Consider the following 16,438-nt stretch of genomic DNA (forward strand, 5'->3'; position numbering starts at 1 on the left):
CTGTAATAAATCAGATGTAACTCTCCCATGATATTCAAGGGTACATACCACTGATGGCTTCCGGCTCCCTGATACCAATTGATGACCGTTCTTTCTTGGTCACGCATCCAACGAAGGGCACCCTCTGATCATTAGCTCGTCCATTATTCCCCGATTCTCCTCATCCATAATCTATCGCTTCCCCCACCAGTCCATCTTCCTCAAACAAATCACCTTCCTACCGCAATCTAGAACTACTCTACTGCAACCCTCTCTTCCCCATCTGTTTCTGCGCAGGTCAACATCCCAGCTGCAAGTAGAAAACATGCAGATTACAAACTTTGTTCCATGTAAGAGAGAATGTAGCCCTTATATTAGCGACCTCGCCGATACATCCATCAAGTAAGCTCAACGCTACCAGCAGGCACACCCCTCGTACTCCTCAGTCTCCTCGCAAAGAACTGCATGATAGGCAACATCTCTTCCCGACTGCTCGGCATCCCATCCCCGTTCTTCCTCCACTCCTTGACCTCGACGAACTCAAAAGCATCTTTTAATCTTGCAATAGCTCCATCTGTAATGGCCGAACCTTTGGAGCTCTTGATAACGAGTAGAGGCGTCTTGCTTTTCTTCTGCAGCGCGGTGAGCGGTGCGGATAGTGATAAGGGACCTCCAATGCTTATGACACCGCCTAACTCCTCTCCATCATATTCAGCTGCTGCTTGCACGGCAACCATGCCGCCCTGTGCGAAGCCGAAGATCATGATTTCGCGGGCTCTGTAGCCGCACTTGGAGATGAGGCCATCCTTGATGATCTTGTCGACGACGATGCGAGTCGATGTTTTGAAGCCGGTGTCCACGTCCATGGCGCCGGTCTGCTGATCGAAGATTAAGTCATCTCCCCAATGGAAGCCCTCAAGGTCGAAAGGAAGTGGATTGGGCGCTTGCAAGGCGATACATGCTGTCTCTGGGAGCGATAATTGCTGGCCGAGCTTCGTGAAGGAGGCATTGGTATCTCCAAGGCCGTGTAGGAGAATGAGGATGTTTGTGGGGTGCTGAGCCGAAGGTGCTATGCTATGTTGTTACGATGACTTGTCTATATGCGTACTAGCACGCACCCCTTGATGGATACTTACGAGGAGTTATACTAAGAGTGAGTGATGAGGGGAAGTCGTCTTTGGTTGGAAGTCGTCCAGGCATAACGGCGAGATTCCCGCTTCTCGTTTCCGCCGTCTTTCAGAGTTTGGGTCAGATCTATGATTTGCCAAGATATTGTAGTAAATGTACAGGTAAAGAGCAACGTTCACTCTCGACATCAAACTAAGCTTTTGACCAGGCTCTAACCGAGCACTTAGTGCCGATCCTGGCCTCATGGCGGGGTTCCCAAGGGTTCTTACACAGTATCAATTTCATGATTTCGTCATCGGAATGCGGGGGTTATACCTATATCTTAACCTGCAAAGAGATTTAAATGGATCCTGTATTCAGAGCTTCTGAAGCATCAACATCTTCGCCTTACTATAACCATGGACTGGGGTACTTCCTAGCCTCCTTTCCACACGCCGTATTGATCATGAGAGCTCACAAATAGGGCAGACAGCTGCAGTCAAGCATACAGCCGTGTCTACGAAAATGGAGATGTCGACGAACAGAAACATCATCGTGGCCAGGAGTTTCTTGCGGGCGGAATGGCGCTAGCAGGCTTCAAAGCATTTGAAGATCATCAGCGCAAAGAAGGTCCGTCGATGAATCCTTCCCTACTGACATTGAAGTATACTATCCCTCGACCTAGGCAAACCCATATCGCATGGCATGGCCAAAGACATGCTCGCGGGATTCGCCGGGGCTGAAGTTGACAAGTTTTGTCAGCAGGAGGGGCACGAGTGGTTTGATCATGAGAAAGCGAAGCGACATGCAGAGGAGCAAGCAGGGAAAATGTACGACGAGTACTATATTCAGCAGCAGAACATGGACAAGTACGACCCTAGAGAGCGAGGTCCGCCGCCAATCTTTGGTGGGCACCGGTACATTCACTGAAGGAGGTTGTTGTAGGAGTTATTCCAGTCGGAGGCTGGCATTGGCCGGAAATGGCTTTAAGACCGCTCACCATGCAGACAAGCGCCCAAAAGGGGTTCCTATTCAGACCGTAGCTGATTTAATTTAATGGGCCGGAATATTAATGGAGAACATATTGTGTGTTACTGGAAGGGTTTGACGCAACATATGCTGTGTCGCTAGCTCCATTCGCTTGCCTAGAGAAGCGTGAAACCAGGACGCAATGGATACTATTCGACACTCTGATTGTAGGGGCGATGCATAAGGAGAGGTGGATGCATTCCAGAAATGTGGTTGCGGCGGCTGATGAACCCGAGATGCTGATGCAAGTTCAAAACTGTTCCTGAATGATGGAATGATCTACGTGCACGGTCCACCCACTCGTCACTGTCACTCAACTTTCACAACATTCAACTTCAAATGTTTGACGTTGTGTGCGTGCGTTCCCACTGTCCACCCTGCCATGAAGTTCGCCAAGTACATGTCTCGCCATTCCACCACCTCTGTTCTCTGCTGACGACCGTACCTAGGGAGCTGGAGCGCGAACTTGTCCCGGAGTGGCGCCTCAAGTATCTGGACTACCGGGCTGGCAAGAAGAAGCTCAAGGCTATCCAACGCGCACTCCGCGCCGTAAACCAGACCCCTCGCCTGCGCCGCCGTGGTGTAGGGGCATTCGGATCGTCGCCCGATAATGCTACGCCTCAATATGACTTCCTCAACCGGACTGATCTGGACGGTTCAGAAGCGTTGGGAACGCTTGCCTTGGGCAAAAGCGCCTCCAGCTTGCGATCGAAACTCAACGCTGGCTCCTCTTCTGAGGAAGAACCCTTAAATAGCGTCCAACACCTGCAGATCCCTGGGGCCACAAGATATGGGAGCATAGAGAGGGCGCCTTCGCCTCACGCGGGCGATGTCCACGATGAACGCGGCAGAGCTCCGCCTTCTCTGAAGCTGCCAGGCGCTGCATTGGATGCCGAACAACCCTCTCCGCTGCCGGGCCCCTCCGCTGCCGATGTGACCCATGGGGCAAAACCCAAATCTGTCCGGCTGCCTCCAGCGACGGAGAATGCGTTGGAGATCGGCACCAAGAGTTCGGCTCATCATAGGTCGTCCAGTCTACCATTTCGATACAGGAGCCTATTGAACCCCAAACGCATGAACTCTTCGTCGACGATTCAACAAGTCGAGGATTCGCGCCCTCTGTACAAACGGGTATTCTCTTTGAACGGTAAACCAGGACCGCCTACACCAGGCGATGTTCCGCTTGAGGCCTACCGCGATTTGGACATGCGGCAGGCGGACTTCTTCCACTTCCTGGACCTTGAATTAGAGAAGATCGAGACTTTCTATATGCAGAAGGAGGAAGAGGCTACGGAGCGTCTGCAGATATTACGAGAGCAATTGCATACAATGCGCGATCGCCGCCTACATGAATTGGTTGCTCGCCAAGCAGCAAAGAACAGGGCAAGGGAGAAGAAGAAAACCGCTGCCAGCGAAGGTCTTCTGAAAGGCCCACTCACAGGCTCTGATGATGAGCGGGGGCAATCTGGTAGCAGAGGGGCGATTCTCAAACAGGCATGGCTGAACCCGATAGACGCTGCGCTGAGAGCTGTAAAGTCAGGAAAATATGGCAAGTCAACAAAGGCTATGGCAGCTCTGGCAACGCCGGCAGCATTGCTCCCTCAACATCCCTCCGAGTCACATCGCGACTTTGTACGGAGGCCTGAAGCACATGATGTCCCTTACCAAACGGCTAGGAAGAAACTCAAAATCGCTCTGCAGGAATATTACCGGGGATTGGAGTTACTGAAATCGTATGCTTTATTGAACCGGACCGCTTTCCGTAAGATTAACAAAAAGTACGATAAGACCGTCAACGCGCGTCCTACGATGCGGTACATGGCAGAAAAAGTGGATAAAGCATACTTTGTGCAAAGCGACGTACTTGAAGGGCACATTCGCACCGTTGAAGATCTCTATGCAAGGTACTTTGAAAAGGGAAATCATAAAGTCGCTATTGGGAAGCTTCGCATCAAGATGGCTCGAGCGGGTGACTACACAGAGCATGCATTCCGTAATGGTTTGACTCTGGCCGCTGGACTCGTACTGGGTATTCAGGGATTGGTCTATGCTTTCGAGTTACTGCACAGTCCCAAGTACCGCACCAACACAAGTTTTCTTATGCAGGTGAGTTCATCCACGTCCGCTCTGGCTTGCCTGCACTGAACTCGGAACCAGCTTTATGGTGGATACTTCTTGATGAACCTTTTATTTCTCTTATTTTGCCTAGCTTGCCGGGTTTGGCACCGGTCAAAGATCAATTATGTCTTTGTTTTCGAGTTCGATACCCGCCACCATTTGGATTGGAGGCAACTGTCAGAGGTAGGTTTACACTGGGTGCGTTGTGTTTCCACGCTGACGATCAAAGCTTCCTTGCTTCTGTTTCTTTCTTCTGGGACTGTTCATGTTCCTCAATTTCAACGAGATCGGTGGAGACGCCATGTACCACTGGTACCCGCTCATCTTGGTTACAGTCACGGCTTCCCTCTTGTTCTTGCCGCTTCCCATTCTATATTTCCGCAGTCGGCAGTGGCTGCTATACTCTATGGTGAGTAGCCTCGCTATGTGGAATCATTTCTCGCGCTCAACTCTCTTAGTGGCGCCTAATCCTTGCTGGGCTCTATCCAGTCGAGTTCAGAGACTTCTTCATGGGAGACATGTTTTGCTCACTCACATATGCAATGGGCGTAAGTATCGTCGTTCACTGTCTCCCGGGCCGTCCCATTGACTTCCGATCTCAGAATGTTGCACTTTTCTTCTGCCTCTATGGCAACGACTGGGGGAGTCCACCTCAATGCAATTCGAACCATTCCCGTGCTATCGGCGTCTTGACCGCCATACCCTCCGTATGGCGAGCTTTGCAATGTATTCGCCGTTATTGGGATACCGGGGATGTGTTCCCACATCTTGCGAACTGCGGAAAATATGTGGCCGGTGTCGTCTTCTACATGACATTGAGTATCTACCGCATAACGAAGGACGACACCAACCGAGCTGTGTTCATTACATTCGCCATCATCAATTCGATTTACACCAGTAAGTACTACTACGTCTGGAAAACATGGCATACGGTCGCTCATGTCAACGACAGGTATATGGGACGTAGTTATGGACTGGAGTCTCGGAGACCCCTATGCCAAAAACAAATTCCTGCGCCCGACCCTAGGCTACAAGAGGGTCTGGCCCTACTACGTCGCCATGATCACTGACCCAATCCTCAGATTCAGCTGGATCCCGTACGCCAGCATTCCTATCCAGCTCCAACATTCCGGCATAACTTCTTTCCTCGTCTCCCTCTCCGAGATCTTCAGACGCGGCATGTGGACCCTCTTCCGCGTCGAAAATGAACACTGCACGAATGTGGGACTCTTCCGGGCAGCGAAAGACGTCCCTCTTCCCTATGACATTCCCACCCCAGAAGAAGAAACTGAAGAACAGAGAATACATCGTCACCCACAAGTCGCTGATCACATACCCCAAGTATTTGACCGCCATGGGCGCTATTATCATGATCAACGTCCTGGAACTGCCCCCTTACCCGGGGCGCCTCTATCACACGCCCAGACGTTCGCTTCTCCAGCTGAGGTCGAGGAGCAACGCCTGCGCCAACGTACCCGTTCATCGATACGGCGCCGCGCCAACTCGGAACCAGAAGTAGTCGTTACTCTAACCCGTGGCCTCAGCCGCGTAGGTACTATACTCCGGGATGCTCACGCGAAGGACTTTGAACGCAAGAGGAAGCCTGAGGTAGGGCGTTCGCAGAGCGGGAGGTCGTCGTTTCGGTATCCGGCTAGTGGACCGGAGGAATCGGAGGATGATGAGGAGGACGACGATGATGATGATGACGAGGACATTGGGCGGGGGCGGAGGAGTGGGGCAACCTCACGAGATGAGGATGAAATGGCTGCGGCAGATTTGGCAGAGAGAGGGGCAGCTGGGAGTGCAGGGGAGAGTAGTAGGACCGCAAATGGCAGTGCAGATAGGCAGGGTAGTTCATAAGAGGGAATTGATACCCAAGAGTGATGGGTGGGATAGCTGCACCGCTTTCCAGCCACTCACCATCTATCAGGTGGCTGTCGCTCATGACCTCTAACTCTATTTCTAAACGCGTTTGCATAAGATGTCACGAAGAAGACGACGACGCTCTCCCATTCTCATCATCCTCCAACTCCAGCTCCCCCTTCCCATTGCCATTTCCGTCCTCTAATCTTAGATTTTCCAGGTCCACAAGACCCTCCAGCGCCTCATCATCAATCAGATTCCTCGTCTCCGGTTTCTCCTTCGGTTCCTGTCCATGCGCCGCAAACACCTTCACCGTCTTCACCTTTCCTTCGAGATCCTTACTATACGCTTTCGGATTCTTCTTCTCCCCCTTGGCGTGATCCTGGCTGCGGAACTGGTACCCTCTGACGCGGGGCCCTTGCCCGGTTTTCTCGGGTAACTGGGGCTCGTAGTAAGCTTCGAAAGCGGCGACGTCGGCAGCGAAGGTGGAAGCGGAGATGGAGGCGCGGACGCCGGCGAAGAAGGAGGAGAGAATGGCGTGGTTGTGGAGCTGGAGGAGGACCCAGCCGAGCATCTCCTTGGCATTGAGGAGGTGCTGGAGGTATGCGCGGTGGTGGTGAGAGCAGGCGTAGCAGGAGCAAGAGGTTCCCGTGCTGAGGGGTATGAGGGATGTGGCGTGCTCGGGCTGCCACATGTCGATGCCCAGAGAGCGGCGAGAAGTCTTAGTGTCCTCTCTGGGTTCGGGCGCGGGAAAGGTGAAGTCGAGGGCGATGCCGGCGTCGGTGGCTTCATTGACGAAGGGGATGGTGAAGATATCCATTCCTAGGGAGATTTGGCGGAGGAGCTCTTGAGGGCTGGCGGGTGGGTGGAGGGATAGTCTCGGAAGTTTGTGCAGTTCCTCGGGGAGGTCGTCGAGGAGGTAGGCGTCGTAGATGGCGATGCCGCTGATGTGGTCTGCCATTTCGTCGACCAAGTGCTCCAAGTACCACTGCTGTAAATCCTTGTCTAGAGGCAAGAAGGGGGCAAAGATATTGAATCGCCGTTCTCCTTTGTCTATCCCGTTCCGCTTGGCTATAATGTCCCGCATCCAGGCCTCTGTCCTGTCGCTCATTTTGTCTTTCCTCTTCGTGCTGACGGACTCCTGGCCGAAGGGTATGTCTGCAAGGCCTATTACAATATCTGGCTGCAGTTTCCGCGCAGCTGCGGCGTAGTACTCTAAGCTTATGGTCTTGAAACCAACCGACGTTTGTAATGCTACTTCGGAGTTCGTGTTGGACATCGGAGTGGGTAAAGGCGGCATCCTCCGAGCACCCAAGACCAGAAGCGCAGCGTCGGGGAGAGCAATGAAGCGGCGTAGGGGTTCGGGGACGTCATATTGGAGTACTGGAGGTATTTTTTGTGGATGTTTCTCAACAACTGCGATATCCAATCAGCCAACGTGCATACAGAGGAGGGTAGAGGGGGAAGAGCGAACACACAGTCTTCCAGAGCTATATAAACACCCCCCAGATTCGCTCGACTGCGGTAGATATCCTGCGAAATATGCGGTACCGCGCCTCGAGATGTGTTTCCCAGAAAGTCCGGGGTCAGCAGAGGTTTCCGTCCGGGAAGTGTCAAGCGGCCAAGGCGTGGAGCCAGCGCGCCGAAGGTTTTGCTGAGCGTGAAGTCGAGCATTTCTGGGGGAAGGTGGCTTAGATTCGGGACTGGCGCGTCGGTCGACATGTCGTATGCGCACCCTGCGCTTGGTGTATAGTCGTTCGAGAATTTGTTATCGTTATCGGAGCATATTCCAGTGTGAGCTGTGATTGAGGTTGGAGACGCTGTGAGTGAATTCACTAGCCCGAAATTCTCACGTGATTGCGTGTATGCCTGCCCGCAGGACTGCGTGATTGTAATGTCTATAAAAGAGGACGCGTGGAGAACAGGGAATTAGAGTGAATTCGAACTTCAGCAAAAGGTATCCACATGAAAAGGAAAATTCCTGCTGTGCTGTGTAAAAATGAGGCGCCACATCCACCCCGCCACAGACTTATCGATAAGCGCCACACCTCCCCAGCCAGTGCAGGACGATCCGAAAACTCAGTGTTTGCCTCTATACAACCTATCCCCAACCATCCGAACCCTCTGGTCTACATATCTTTCTGCTCTAGTATACAGGATATTCATTCGAACGGGCGACTTATCCGGTACCCAATGCTTACGACACCGTCACTCTTTTGAGAATCATACCAAGGTTAGCCTGCCTTCCTGGCTGCCGCCCGCACCTTCAACATGGCCGATCCCACTCTTTCCGACTCGACAGTCACTCTGGACCCTGTCTTTGAGTTTTACTCGAAACTGTACAGCAGAAGGGTTGACGTTGTTGGCGATTATGCCGGCCATGAGCTATTCCTGATTGAAGGCGACGGCCTTCTCCTTCATTGCCTCGCGGATGAGCATCTCGATTTCTATTCTGGATTCCAGCTTTTGCATGCTACATATGCCGTAGAGAGCTTTCTTCAAGGCCTCGTAAACCGACGTTGTAATTTCCACATTGCATTTTTCGACCAACATCGGAACTCTTGTGTGCCAGCATGGGCAAAGGGCATCAACAAGGACAAGTTCCTGCTTGCTCGCTCTGTCATCATCCGCCACTTGCAGGTCAACCTCCAACGAGTCCACCCAGGTATTGAGGTCCATGTTTTCCCTTCGGTTCGTTCCACTGCCTTTGCAAGGTATCTGGACGCGACGGACCTGTATTTCGTGATGTGCCACGATGGAGCGTCCAGCCAACTTGACGAACTTTCCAAACAGACTACGGCCTTCAATGCTCTTGGAGATGTAGAAGAGCCAGGGAAGCAGAGTAAAACAAAGGCCAAGGCCATGTTCCGTTTACTCATCCATTGGGTTCTCATCCATGAGTATAATGTCGCCTTGATTAACGACCTGGAATGGAGGGACACCAAGGTCATCACAGCCGTTTTAGAAAGCACTCGTCACACAAAGCATGACGAACTGACACGTTTGGTAAATCAGTTTCTCCGTCTCAGCCCCCATCTTTACGATGCTAATACTGCACTCCATAGTTATCCGACTTGGACCTATCGGCGACCCCCGAGCCACCTTTCCATGAGGGCCTCAGGGAGGCCCTCGACAAGGTCAAGACGAACGAAAAGAATAGCGCGCTTACGGAACGCGAATACTTATCACTTGTGGTCTTGAGTAAACTTCTGCGTGAAGAAGATACGTCAGGTTATCATGCGTCCGCCTTTCTGAGGCACCTCACCCTCTTAACTGAGCTTCCTCTTCCGAATCGATCTGTTGTGAGCGAGCCGCTTCTAGGGGCCGACCAAGAATTCTTGCATAAGTTCATTCAAGAAGCACGCCGAGTGCTCGATTCAGGTGCCTGGGGCCCCAGATTCTCTGATTTCAAGGTGAATCACTGCGATATTGCCGACCTCGTGGATGGTCACCTGTTCTCAGCATGTCTTCACGACCAACACTGCGGTGCTGGCCCACGATACGAGCTCTTGCGTGGTGCTTTGAACGCCTTAGGCGCATCAATCAAGGAACAGGCATCCAATGAGCACCTGGGTGGATCGAAACACAAGCCAGCGCCGCACGCGCAACCCACAGAAAGCAGGCCCTACGCGGTGCTTCCCTTCGAAAACGATGTTATTGCGAAACATCTCGCACCCATCCACCTCGCGGTGGACAGATTCGGAGATGAGCCTGATGCAAGGGCCGATAAGATATTTCGTGAGGTCTCCCATTGGCACAACAGCAAACGCCCTATCGATCCGAAGTTGAGAGACGAACAGCTGGCCCGCACCCAGAAACAGCAATTTTTTGCCCGTCGTCGTAACCAATGGTTCATGGCCGAGATGATGGCCTATGCCGCCAGTCTTACGAATGCAGTTGGTAGGGCACTGGAGCCAGAAATTGTGACGGTCGGGCCCAAAGCAAGGACTCCTGCACAGCTTCCACCTGCCAAGAAGGACGATACTGTCAAGCCTAAGCCAGAGACGAAGGGTGCAAAGGGACAGGCGAAAGGAGGTAAAAAGGCAGCTGTAGGAAAGAAGGAAGCTATGTTGGCAGAAATCGCTGCTTCGAAGTCGCGTAAAGAAGAAGCAACCAGCGAGAGATTGGTGCAAGGTTGGCGGGCAACATGCACTGCCCTGGAGAAGGAGAAGGAATCTGTTGCAAAATTTGCCAAAGCCAACCAGTTTTTAAAGACACTCAATACGCCTTTGAAGCGCGAGACGTTGGAGGCCGAAGTGCGCTTGTTCATGCTCAACACACTATTGGCCATTTGGATCGATTGTTGTCGTGAAAAGACGAAAGACAAGAATCTCAACATTGCAGCCCTCATTTTCGACAGCGTCCACTCCTTCTCGCGACTACGGTTGACTGTCACCAAAACGATTGCCAACTGTTTGAAGACTGCTGTTGAGCTTCTGGGCTTGCCGCCCCTAGACATTCCAGCGCCTGAAGGCGACAGACCGCTAGCCTTCAGATTCGTACTCCAAAACCTTGCATCATTGGATCTACGTGTTCGTTTACCGTCAAAGGACTTTCAACTGGCTTATTGTGGGCCTTACTTTGACCGAACTATCGACTCGGCTCCGGACCCACGTGTACCATTTGAGCCTGATGCATGGCAACGCAAGGTCCTCGATGAGATTGACGCCAGGCGGAGCTTACTCGTAATTGCCCCTACTTCGGCGGGTAAAACCTTCATCTCATTCTACGCCATGGAGCAGGTGCTCAGAACGAATAATGAAGACGTCTTAGTCTATGTTGCACCAACGAAGGCACTCGTCAATCAAATTGCTGCGGAAATCCAGGCTCGTTATTCTAAGACCTATCAATATGCAGGAAATTCTGTCTGGGCCATTCACACCCGCGATTACAGGATCAACAATCCGATAGGATGCCAGATTCTCGTGACAGTGCCTCATATTCTGCAGATTATGCTACTCGCGCCGAGCAATGCGAAATCATGGTCGGAGCGTGTTAAGTGGATCATCTTCGATGAAGTCCACTGCATAAGTCAAGCAGAGGATGGTCTCATCTGGGAGCAGCTCTTGTTGCTTGCGCCTTGTCCCATAATCGCGCTTTCGGCAACCATCGGAAATCCGCAGGAGTTCAGCGACTGGCTTGCCTCCACCCAAAAGGCCATTGGTAATGACTTGAAAATGATTACCCATCCCCACAGGTATTCAGATCTCCGGAAGTTCCTTTACACTCCGCCTCGATCTTTCCACTTCAAAGGGATGTCCGAGAAGCGTGCCTTCGCTCAGCTCGGTCTAGATGGTTGTAATGATTTCACATTTGTTCACCCGGTAGCGAGCTTGATCCACCGAGCAAGAGGAATGCCCGATGACTTCAGCCTCGAAGCACACGATTGCTTCACGTTGTGGCAAAGCATGACAAAGCATCAGACTCGGGAATACCCAGTCGACAAGGCGTTAGACCCTGCAAATGCACTTCCGGAGCTGATCAGGAAGATCGATGTCATCAACTGGGAGAACAAGCTTAAGGCGCTTCTCCGCAGATGGCTGGCGGATAGTCAGTCACCGTTCGAGGCGGTATTTAACGATCTGAACCGCGAATTGGTTGAACGTGAGGCGGGCAAAGGAAAGAAACCAGATGAAGACGGAGTTGAAGACGTCGATGTTGACGAGCATAACCCGGAGGATATTCTGCCTTTGCTCAGCACACTCCACGAGCAAGATGCACTACCCGGGATCGTCTTCAACTACGAGAGAGGAATGTGTGAGCGGATGTGTCGAGTGCTCTTGGGCCAGCTGGTTTCAGCTGAAACAAGATGGAAGGAGACGAGCCCGAAGTGGAAGTCCATGCTGCAATCCTGGGATGCCTGGAAGAAAGCCATGACGAAAGCAGAGAAGCGTCGACCCCAGAAGATATCAAAGAAGGGCAAGGATGAGGAAGTCATAAGCAAAGCCGACCTCTTACAGGACAACGCCGATAGTGAAGCCAGCCCATGGGCATCCTTCAACCCTGATGATCCTGTTGAAGGATTCCATTTCGCCGACCGGAAGAAGCTGACCCAAGATGACATTTACAAATATATGAAGGAGCTCATTCGGAGACAAGTGCCGGAATACCTGCTGGACAGTTTGAAACGCGGTATTGGCGTTCATCATGCTGGTATGAACCGCAAGTACCGCCAGGTGGTCGAGATTCTGTTCCGGAAAGGGTATCTGCGAGTTGTCATCGCCACGGGAACACTTGCTCTTGGTATCGTAAGTATATACCAATCACATAATGCGGAGAGTCTTGCTGACCACTGTACAGAACATGCCTTGTAAGACCGTCGTCTTCTCAGGTGACTCGGTCTTCCTGACTGCTCTCAACTATCGCCAAGCTGCCGGTCGTGCTGGCCGTCGTGGTTTCGACATGCTTGGAAATGTCGTCTTCCACGGCATATCGACGAGCAAGGTTCGGAGGCTACTTAGTTCGCGGCTTCCTGACCTAAATGGGCATTTCCCCATCACCACTACGCTTGTTCTACGGTTATTCACGCTTCTTCATGAGTCGAAAAATTCTCCGTTCGCTATTCGGTCCATCAACGCACTGCTATCACAGCCACGACTCTACTTAGGCGGGGAAGAATCTAAGATGACAGTATTACATCACCTACGATTCTCCATCGAATACCTCCGCCGCCAATATCTTTTGGATGCACGTGGCGCACCGCTTAACCTCGCCGGACTGGTCAGTCATTTATACTTCGCAGAGAACTCCGCATTCGCATTCCACGCCCTATTAAAAGACGGCTTTTTCCATGAGCTCTGCGCGGATATAGAGAAGAACCCGACAAAGGTTCTGCAGGAACTTATGCTTACACTCTCTCACCTCTTCGGCCGTATATACTGCAGGCGTTCTGATCAAGAGTTCGTCAAAGAGGTCGTCAAGAAAAGCCCCTCGATCGTCTTCTTGCCGCCACTTCCCAGCCGCGCAGCTGAGGTCCTGCGCTCACACAACAAAAATACTCTTGAGGTCTTCAGAGCCTACGTCCAGACCTTCATAGAACAGCACGTCCACGACCCGGATGACTCCCTCCCCCTCACCGGAATTAAGGTCGGCGGCGACTCCTTCCCGCAGTCTGCACAGACACTTCAGTTCCGCCCTCCAACAACCGTCCGCTCCCCCTTCGTCGCCCTCTCCGGTGCTACAGATTCCTTTGAATCCATCCATGACCTCTGCCACACGGCCCGCTCGGGCGTCTTCCTCGAAGAAGCCGTCGTCCCCTACGTCACCATCTACCCGGAAGAAAGCTCCCTCCCTCTCAACGCCTACCTGTACGACTTCTTCAACCATGGCGATGTCCACGCCCTCGCCACCGCGAACCGCATCCGCTCTGGAGATGTGTGGTTCGTGCTCAACGATTTCAGTCTCGTGCTCGCCACCATCATCACGAGTCTATCCAACTTCATGAACCTAACAAGTGCCTCTGATCTCAGCTTCGCGGAGGTGCGGGGCGAGGGGGACGAGGAGGAAGAGCGCGCAGAAGATAGACTTCTCCCCGAGGATTCAGGCTACGAGACGGCGAGTACGGCGTCCATGGCTACCGGCAGAGCCGATGCCAATGGTAGCAGGGCGAAGGTACCGCCGCAGGTGAAGAAGAAGAAGAAGGTGGCGGACTCGTGGGATGCGGATGCCGATGAGGAGGATTTCCAGGAGGAGCTGTTGGCGGAGAAGAAGAAGAAGGGCGGGGCGAGGGCGAATTCGGAGAGGGACGAGGCGCCGACTTGGGAGGAAGGTGCGGGACTCATGAATGTGTTGAAGGCGTTTAAGGCGCTTAGGGAGGAGTTTGATACCAAGTTTAGGGCTATGTGGGCTTAGTGGAGAGTAATCTGTGCTTGGAGTGCGTGGTTGGAAGGGGAGAAGGTTGGATAGATGAGTAGAAGTGGGTTGGATGATGGGTCTTTTGGCGCAGCCAACGCCTACGTGGTATAGATGAAAACGGATAGACAGGGGCAATTATGAGTTACAAAAACACAAAAAGCCGAAGATAGATGAACTAGACAGCTATTGGTATAACTGTGGAAATAGATCCTTCTTCGACCAAACCCTGCGACAATGTGCGCCGATATAATATCCTCAGAGACCAAACGCAGACATTCTAGTACAATGCGGGAATGCCCTGGCGGAATGAATTGTCCAGAACCACCAGGCCCGCACGGCCTAAACAGTGGGAAAGCTCATAGGTAAACGCAACTCATACATCCATCGCCGAAACCCACTATATCTATGATACAGACCAATGTTATACAACAAGCAGTTATAGCCTACCCAGCGCTTCCCTAGCCCTCCTTACGGCCTCTCTCGCTGCCTTTCTCTCCTTCACCCCCTCATCGTCGACCGCACTCTTTTCATCCTTACTCTTGATAATCCACCTCACCCCCTCCTCAGTCGCCTTTAGTGTCCTGCGTCCCTCTTCCCGTATACATACAGCCCACATCTCTCGCGCATCTTCCCACTGCTTCTGCATCCTGCGAAGCGAGTACACGAGGCCGAGAGCAGCGACAGCACCAGCTTCGAAAAGGGATATGGTCGGCATGGAGACGTACAGGAGGGCTGAAAGCGCGGACGTCAGTGACGTTGTGGAGAGAGTATTAAGAACGAGACGTTGTGCTAAGGCTTGGAGGGGTGGAATGGTTTCCTGAATGAGAGAGGTACGGGCAGTGGAGATCTGTGCGTGCCAGGGCTGGAGAGGGCGGACTTCGGTGGAGAGGGCGGTTTGTACTGTTCCTGAAGACTGCTGAGGCGGTTTCTCAGAGACTGATGACTCGATAATATAGGGTTCCGGTAACCCCTGTTCTAGGACGGCGTTTTGAGGATACTCCAGAATGTTTGGGTAACTGGCTTCATCCATACGGCCCGCAAGGAAAATACCTCGCTTTTCTGCGCCGACGAGCCATCGTTGTTCAAGTATCTCGCTCGTAATCATTGTAACATCGTCGACTCTCCAAAACAGCTTCCACCAAGATAGCTTATGCCAATTTCTCGCCACAAAGGCCGCATCGAGTTGATCGCGCAACTCGGTATGAGACAGCTCCGCCCAGGTGGCCAGGTGATTCAGAATTGACAAAGCCGTTTCCTTGGGTGTAAGTGAGTGGGAAAGTTTCTCCAGCTCCAGAGCATCCTCCTTCATGATTGTTGCTTCCGTGTCATTTAAGATAGAGCCTATGAACGCTTTCATCGCCGGTTTGATTGGCTCCGATGGCTGTAAACCATGAGTCAACCACTGTGTAAGATTGGGTAGGCCGCTTCGGAACCATCCTTGCTCGTATATGGCCGAATTGGCAATGGACTCGCGGAAGCTTGTCAGTGCTTTCGACCCTACGTTTGTATTGATCACTGAGTATTGGGTGGCTGCGTCCGATTGTGGTTCTTCCTTGAGTGGTGGCAGATCAATTGCTACCTTGATCATACTCCCCATATTGGTAGGGCTATCGGCCGTAAACCTCCCATATGACACAGCTCTGTCTAAGCCTTGGCCAGCGACGAGGGTCTTGTGGACTGGATAAGGAACCGGCAGACCTCTCGCTGACGTTGCCCGAAGCTTCGGAACCAATACAGCATCTTGTGCGCTTTCTCTTGTAGTGGCCAATGGGCCCTCGACCGCCTCGACGTTCAGAGTCGAGACCAACACTTCCAAATTATGCGATTTGAGTGTCGGCGACGGAACCATCAAGACCTTATATAGGGGCGACGTGGAAGGGGCGTCCGTTTCCTCACCGAACCTTTCACGGGGGTTAGTATCACGTCAGAAACTGAGCATAAAGACCATACCGCAACAGCACCGGTTTCTCTTCAATGTCCAGCCTCTCCAGCTCCTTCTCCCACTGTGCGACCGAACCCAGCGGATCGGCGAGTAGCAATCGTGCAAGATTCTGCGCATGAAGCTGGCTATCCATTGACAGCACTATTCTCCAAAGTACCAATCAGCGCCGAGCTCCGTGATAAATTCATGGACATGCATACCCGCAATTCTCATCACAGGCTCTTGCGCAGCCAGGCCCCTCAACGCCAATTGAACTCTGCTAAGATTGACATACTGCTCGGCCGTCTTATGAAGATCAGTAAGCGCATTGTAGAGCTCCTGGTTTCGAGACGGTACATCCGGACGGGCATTGATAGCAGTCGGAGAAACGAGCGTGGTCGCATACTGTCGGCGAAGGAAGCGAGTGTTAAATTGGGGCCAGTTGTATGGGGCTAAAGATCGCAATGGTCTTCCAATTGCTCTTCCCCGTGGGAAACATGAGCATCGTGGCACAGAGGCCACCCATGGAGGCATCGGGTGCGGTCGTTGCCATACCTCGTCGTGATT

The 16,438-nt window shown here is 52.4% G+C and overlaps 6 protein-coding genes across 6 annotated transcripts; 3 read left to right on the top strand and 3 right to left on the bottom strand.

Moving 5' to 3' along the window:
- Positions 1–49: 49 nt before the first annotated feature.
- On the bottom strand, positions 50–1,323 carry EI97DRAFT_433278 (alpha/beta-hydrolase). Its single transcript, XM_033798356.1, has 2 exons — positions 1,116–1,323; positions 50–1,048 (listed from the first exon to the last, which is right to left on the bottom strand). Exons 1-2 carry the CDS (start codon positions 1,177–1,179, stop codon positions 378–380), a joined length of 735 nt encoding a protein of 244 aa, XP_033653987.1. The 5' UTR covers positions 1,180–1,323; the 3' UTR covers positions 50–377.
- Positions 1,324–1,505: 182 nt separating this feature from the next.
- EI97DRAFT_467142 (uncharacterized protein) lies at positions 1,506–2,167 on the top strand (the record flags this gene model as incomplete). The annotated part of the gene is made up of 3 exons (XM_033801578.1): positions 1,506–1,515; positions 1,576–1,716; positions 1,772–2,167. 3 exons carry the CDS (start codon positions 1,506–1,508, stop codon positions 2,014–2,016), a joined length of 396 nt encoding a protein of 131 aa, XP_033653988.1. The 3' UTR covers positions 2,017–2,167.
- A 244-nt stretch (positions 2,168–2,411) lies between these two features.
- EI97DRAFT_467143 (EXS-domain-containing protein) lies at positions 2,412–6,131 on the top strand. The gene is made up of 7 exons (XM_033801579.1): positions 2,412–2,511; positions 2,565–4,221; positions 4,273–4,416; positions 4,463–4,642; positions 4,692–4,781; positions 4,836–5,130; positions 5,186–6,131. Exons 1-7 carry the CDS (start codon positions 2,498–2,500, stop codon positions 6,091–6,093), a joined length of 3,288 nt encoding a protein of 1,095 aa, XP_033653989.1. The 5' UTR covers positions 2,412–2,497; the 3' UTR covers positions 6,094–6,131.
- Positions 6,092–8,053, bottom strand: EI97DRAFT_398233 (tRNA-guanine transglycosylase). Its single transcript, XM_033796388.1, has 2 exons — positions 7,575–8,053; positions 6,092–7,512 (listed from the first exon to the last, which is right to left on the bottom strand). Exons 1-2 carry the CDS (start codon positions 7,816–7,818, stop codon positions 6,218–6,220), a joined length of 1,539 nt encoding a protein of 512 aa, XP_033653990.1. The 5' UTR covers positions 7,819–8,053; the 3' UTR covers positions 6,092–6,217.
- A 139-nt stretch (positions 8,054–8,192) lies between these two features.
- On the top strand, positions 8,193–14,171 carry EI97DRAFT_467145 (DEAD/DEAH box helicase-like protein). The gene is made up of 3 exons (XM_033801580.1): positions 8,193–9,102; positions 9,162–12,344; positions 12,397–14,171. The coding sequence occupies exons 1-3, from the start codon at positions 8,368–8,370 to the stop codon at positions 13,945–13,947; spliced, it is 5,469 nt and encodes a 1,822-aa protein (XP_033653991.1). The 5' UTR covers positions 8,193–8,367; the 3' UTR covers positions 13,948–14,171.
- Positions 14,132–16,437, bottom strand: EI97DRAFT_40285 (uncharacterized protein). The gene is made up of 3 exons (XM_033796493.1): positions 16,093–16,437; positions 15,901–16,033; positions 14,132–15,851 (listed from the first exon to the last, which is right to left on the bottom strand). Exons 1-3 carry the CDS (start codon positions 16,403–16,405, stop codon positions 14,387–14,389), a joined length of 1,911 nt encoding a protein of 636 aa, XP_033653992.1. The 5' UTR covers positions 16,406–16,437; the 3' UTR covers positions 14,132–14,386.
- Between the last annotated feature and the right edge of the window lies 1 nt (position 16,438).

The sequence above is a fragment of the Westerdykella ornata genome (genome assembly GCF_010094085.1).
Source record: "Westerdykella ornata strain CBS 379.55 unplaced genomic scaffold EI97scaffold_10, whole genome shotgun sequence".
Lineage (NCBI taxonomy): Eukaryota > Fungi > Ascomycota > Dothideomycetes > Pleosporales > Sporormiaceae > Westerdykella > Westerdykella ornata.

Bases quoted from the DNA above. Each gene is read 5' to 3' on its own strand.
- EI97DRAFT_433278 (XM_033798356.1), bottom strand. From the start codon at position 1,179: ATGCCTGGACGACTTCCAACCAAAGACGACTTCCCCTCATCACTCACT. The intron at 1,049-1,115 runs GTAAGTATCCAT...AACATAGCATAG, and splicing joins CACTCTTAGTATAACTCCTC to CACCTTCGGCTCAGCACCCC.
- EI97DRAFT_467143 (XM_033801579.1), top strand. The intron at 4,222-4,272 runs GTGAGTTCATCC...ACTCGGAACCAG, and splicing joins ACACAAGTTTTCTTATGCAG to CTTTATGGTGGATACTTCTT. The intron at 4,417-4,462 runs GTAGGTTTACAC...TGACGATCAAAG, and splicing joins ATTGGAGGCAACTGTCAGAG to CTTCCTTGCTTCTGTTTCTT.
- EI97DRAFT_398233 (XM_033796388.1), bottom strand. From the start codon at position 7,818: ATGTCGACCGACGCGCCAGTCCCGAATCTAAGCCACCTTCCCCCAGAA. The intron at 7,513-7,574 runs GTGTGTTCGCTC...TGGATATCGCAG, and splicing joins TTATATAGCTCTGGAAGACT to TTGTTGAGAAACATCCACAA.
- EI97DRAFT_467145 (XM_033801580.1), top strand. From the start codon at position 8,368: ATGGCCGATCCCACTCTTTCCGACTCGACAGTCACTCTGGACCCTGTC. The intron at 9,103-9,161 runs GTAAATCAGTTT...TGCACTCCATAG, and splicing joins ATGACGAACTGACACGTTTG to TTATCCGACTTGGACCTATC. The intron at 12,345-12,396 runs GTAAGTATATAC...ACCACTGTACAG, and splicing joins GAACACTTGCTCTTGGTATC to AACATGCCTTGTAAGACCGT.
- EI97DRAFT_40285 (XM_033796493.1), bottom strand. From the start codon at position 16,405: ATGCCTCCATGGGTGGCCTCTGTGCCACGATGCTCATGTTTCCCACGG. The intron at 16,034-16,092 runs GTATGCATGTCC...TTTGGAGAATAG, and splicing joins GCCTGTGATGAGAATTGCGG to TGCTGTCAATGGATAGCCAG. The intron at 15,852-15,900 runs GTATGGTCTTTA...CCCCCGTGAAAG, and splicing joins GAGAAACCGGTGCTGTTGCG to GTTCGGTGAGGAAACGGACG.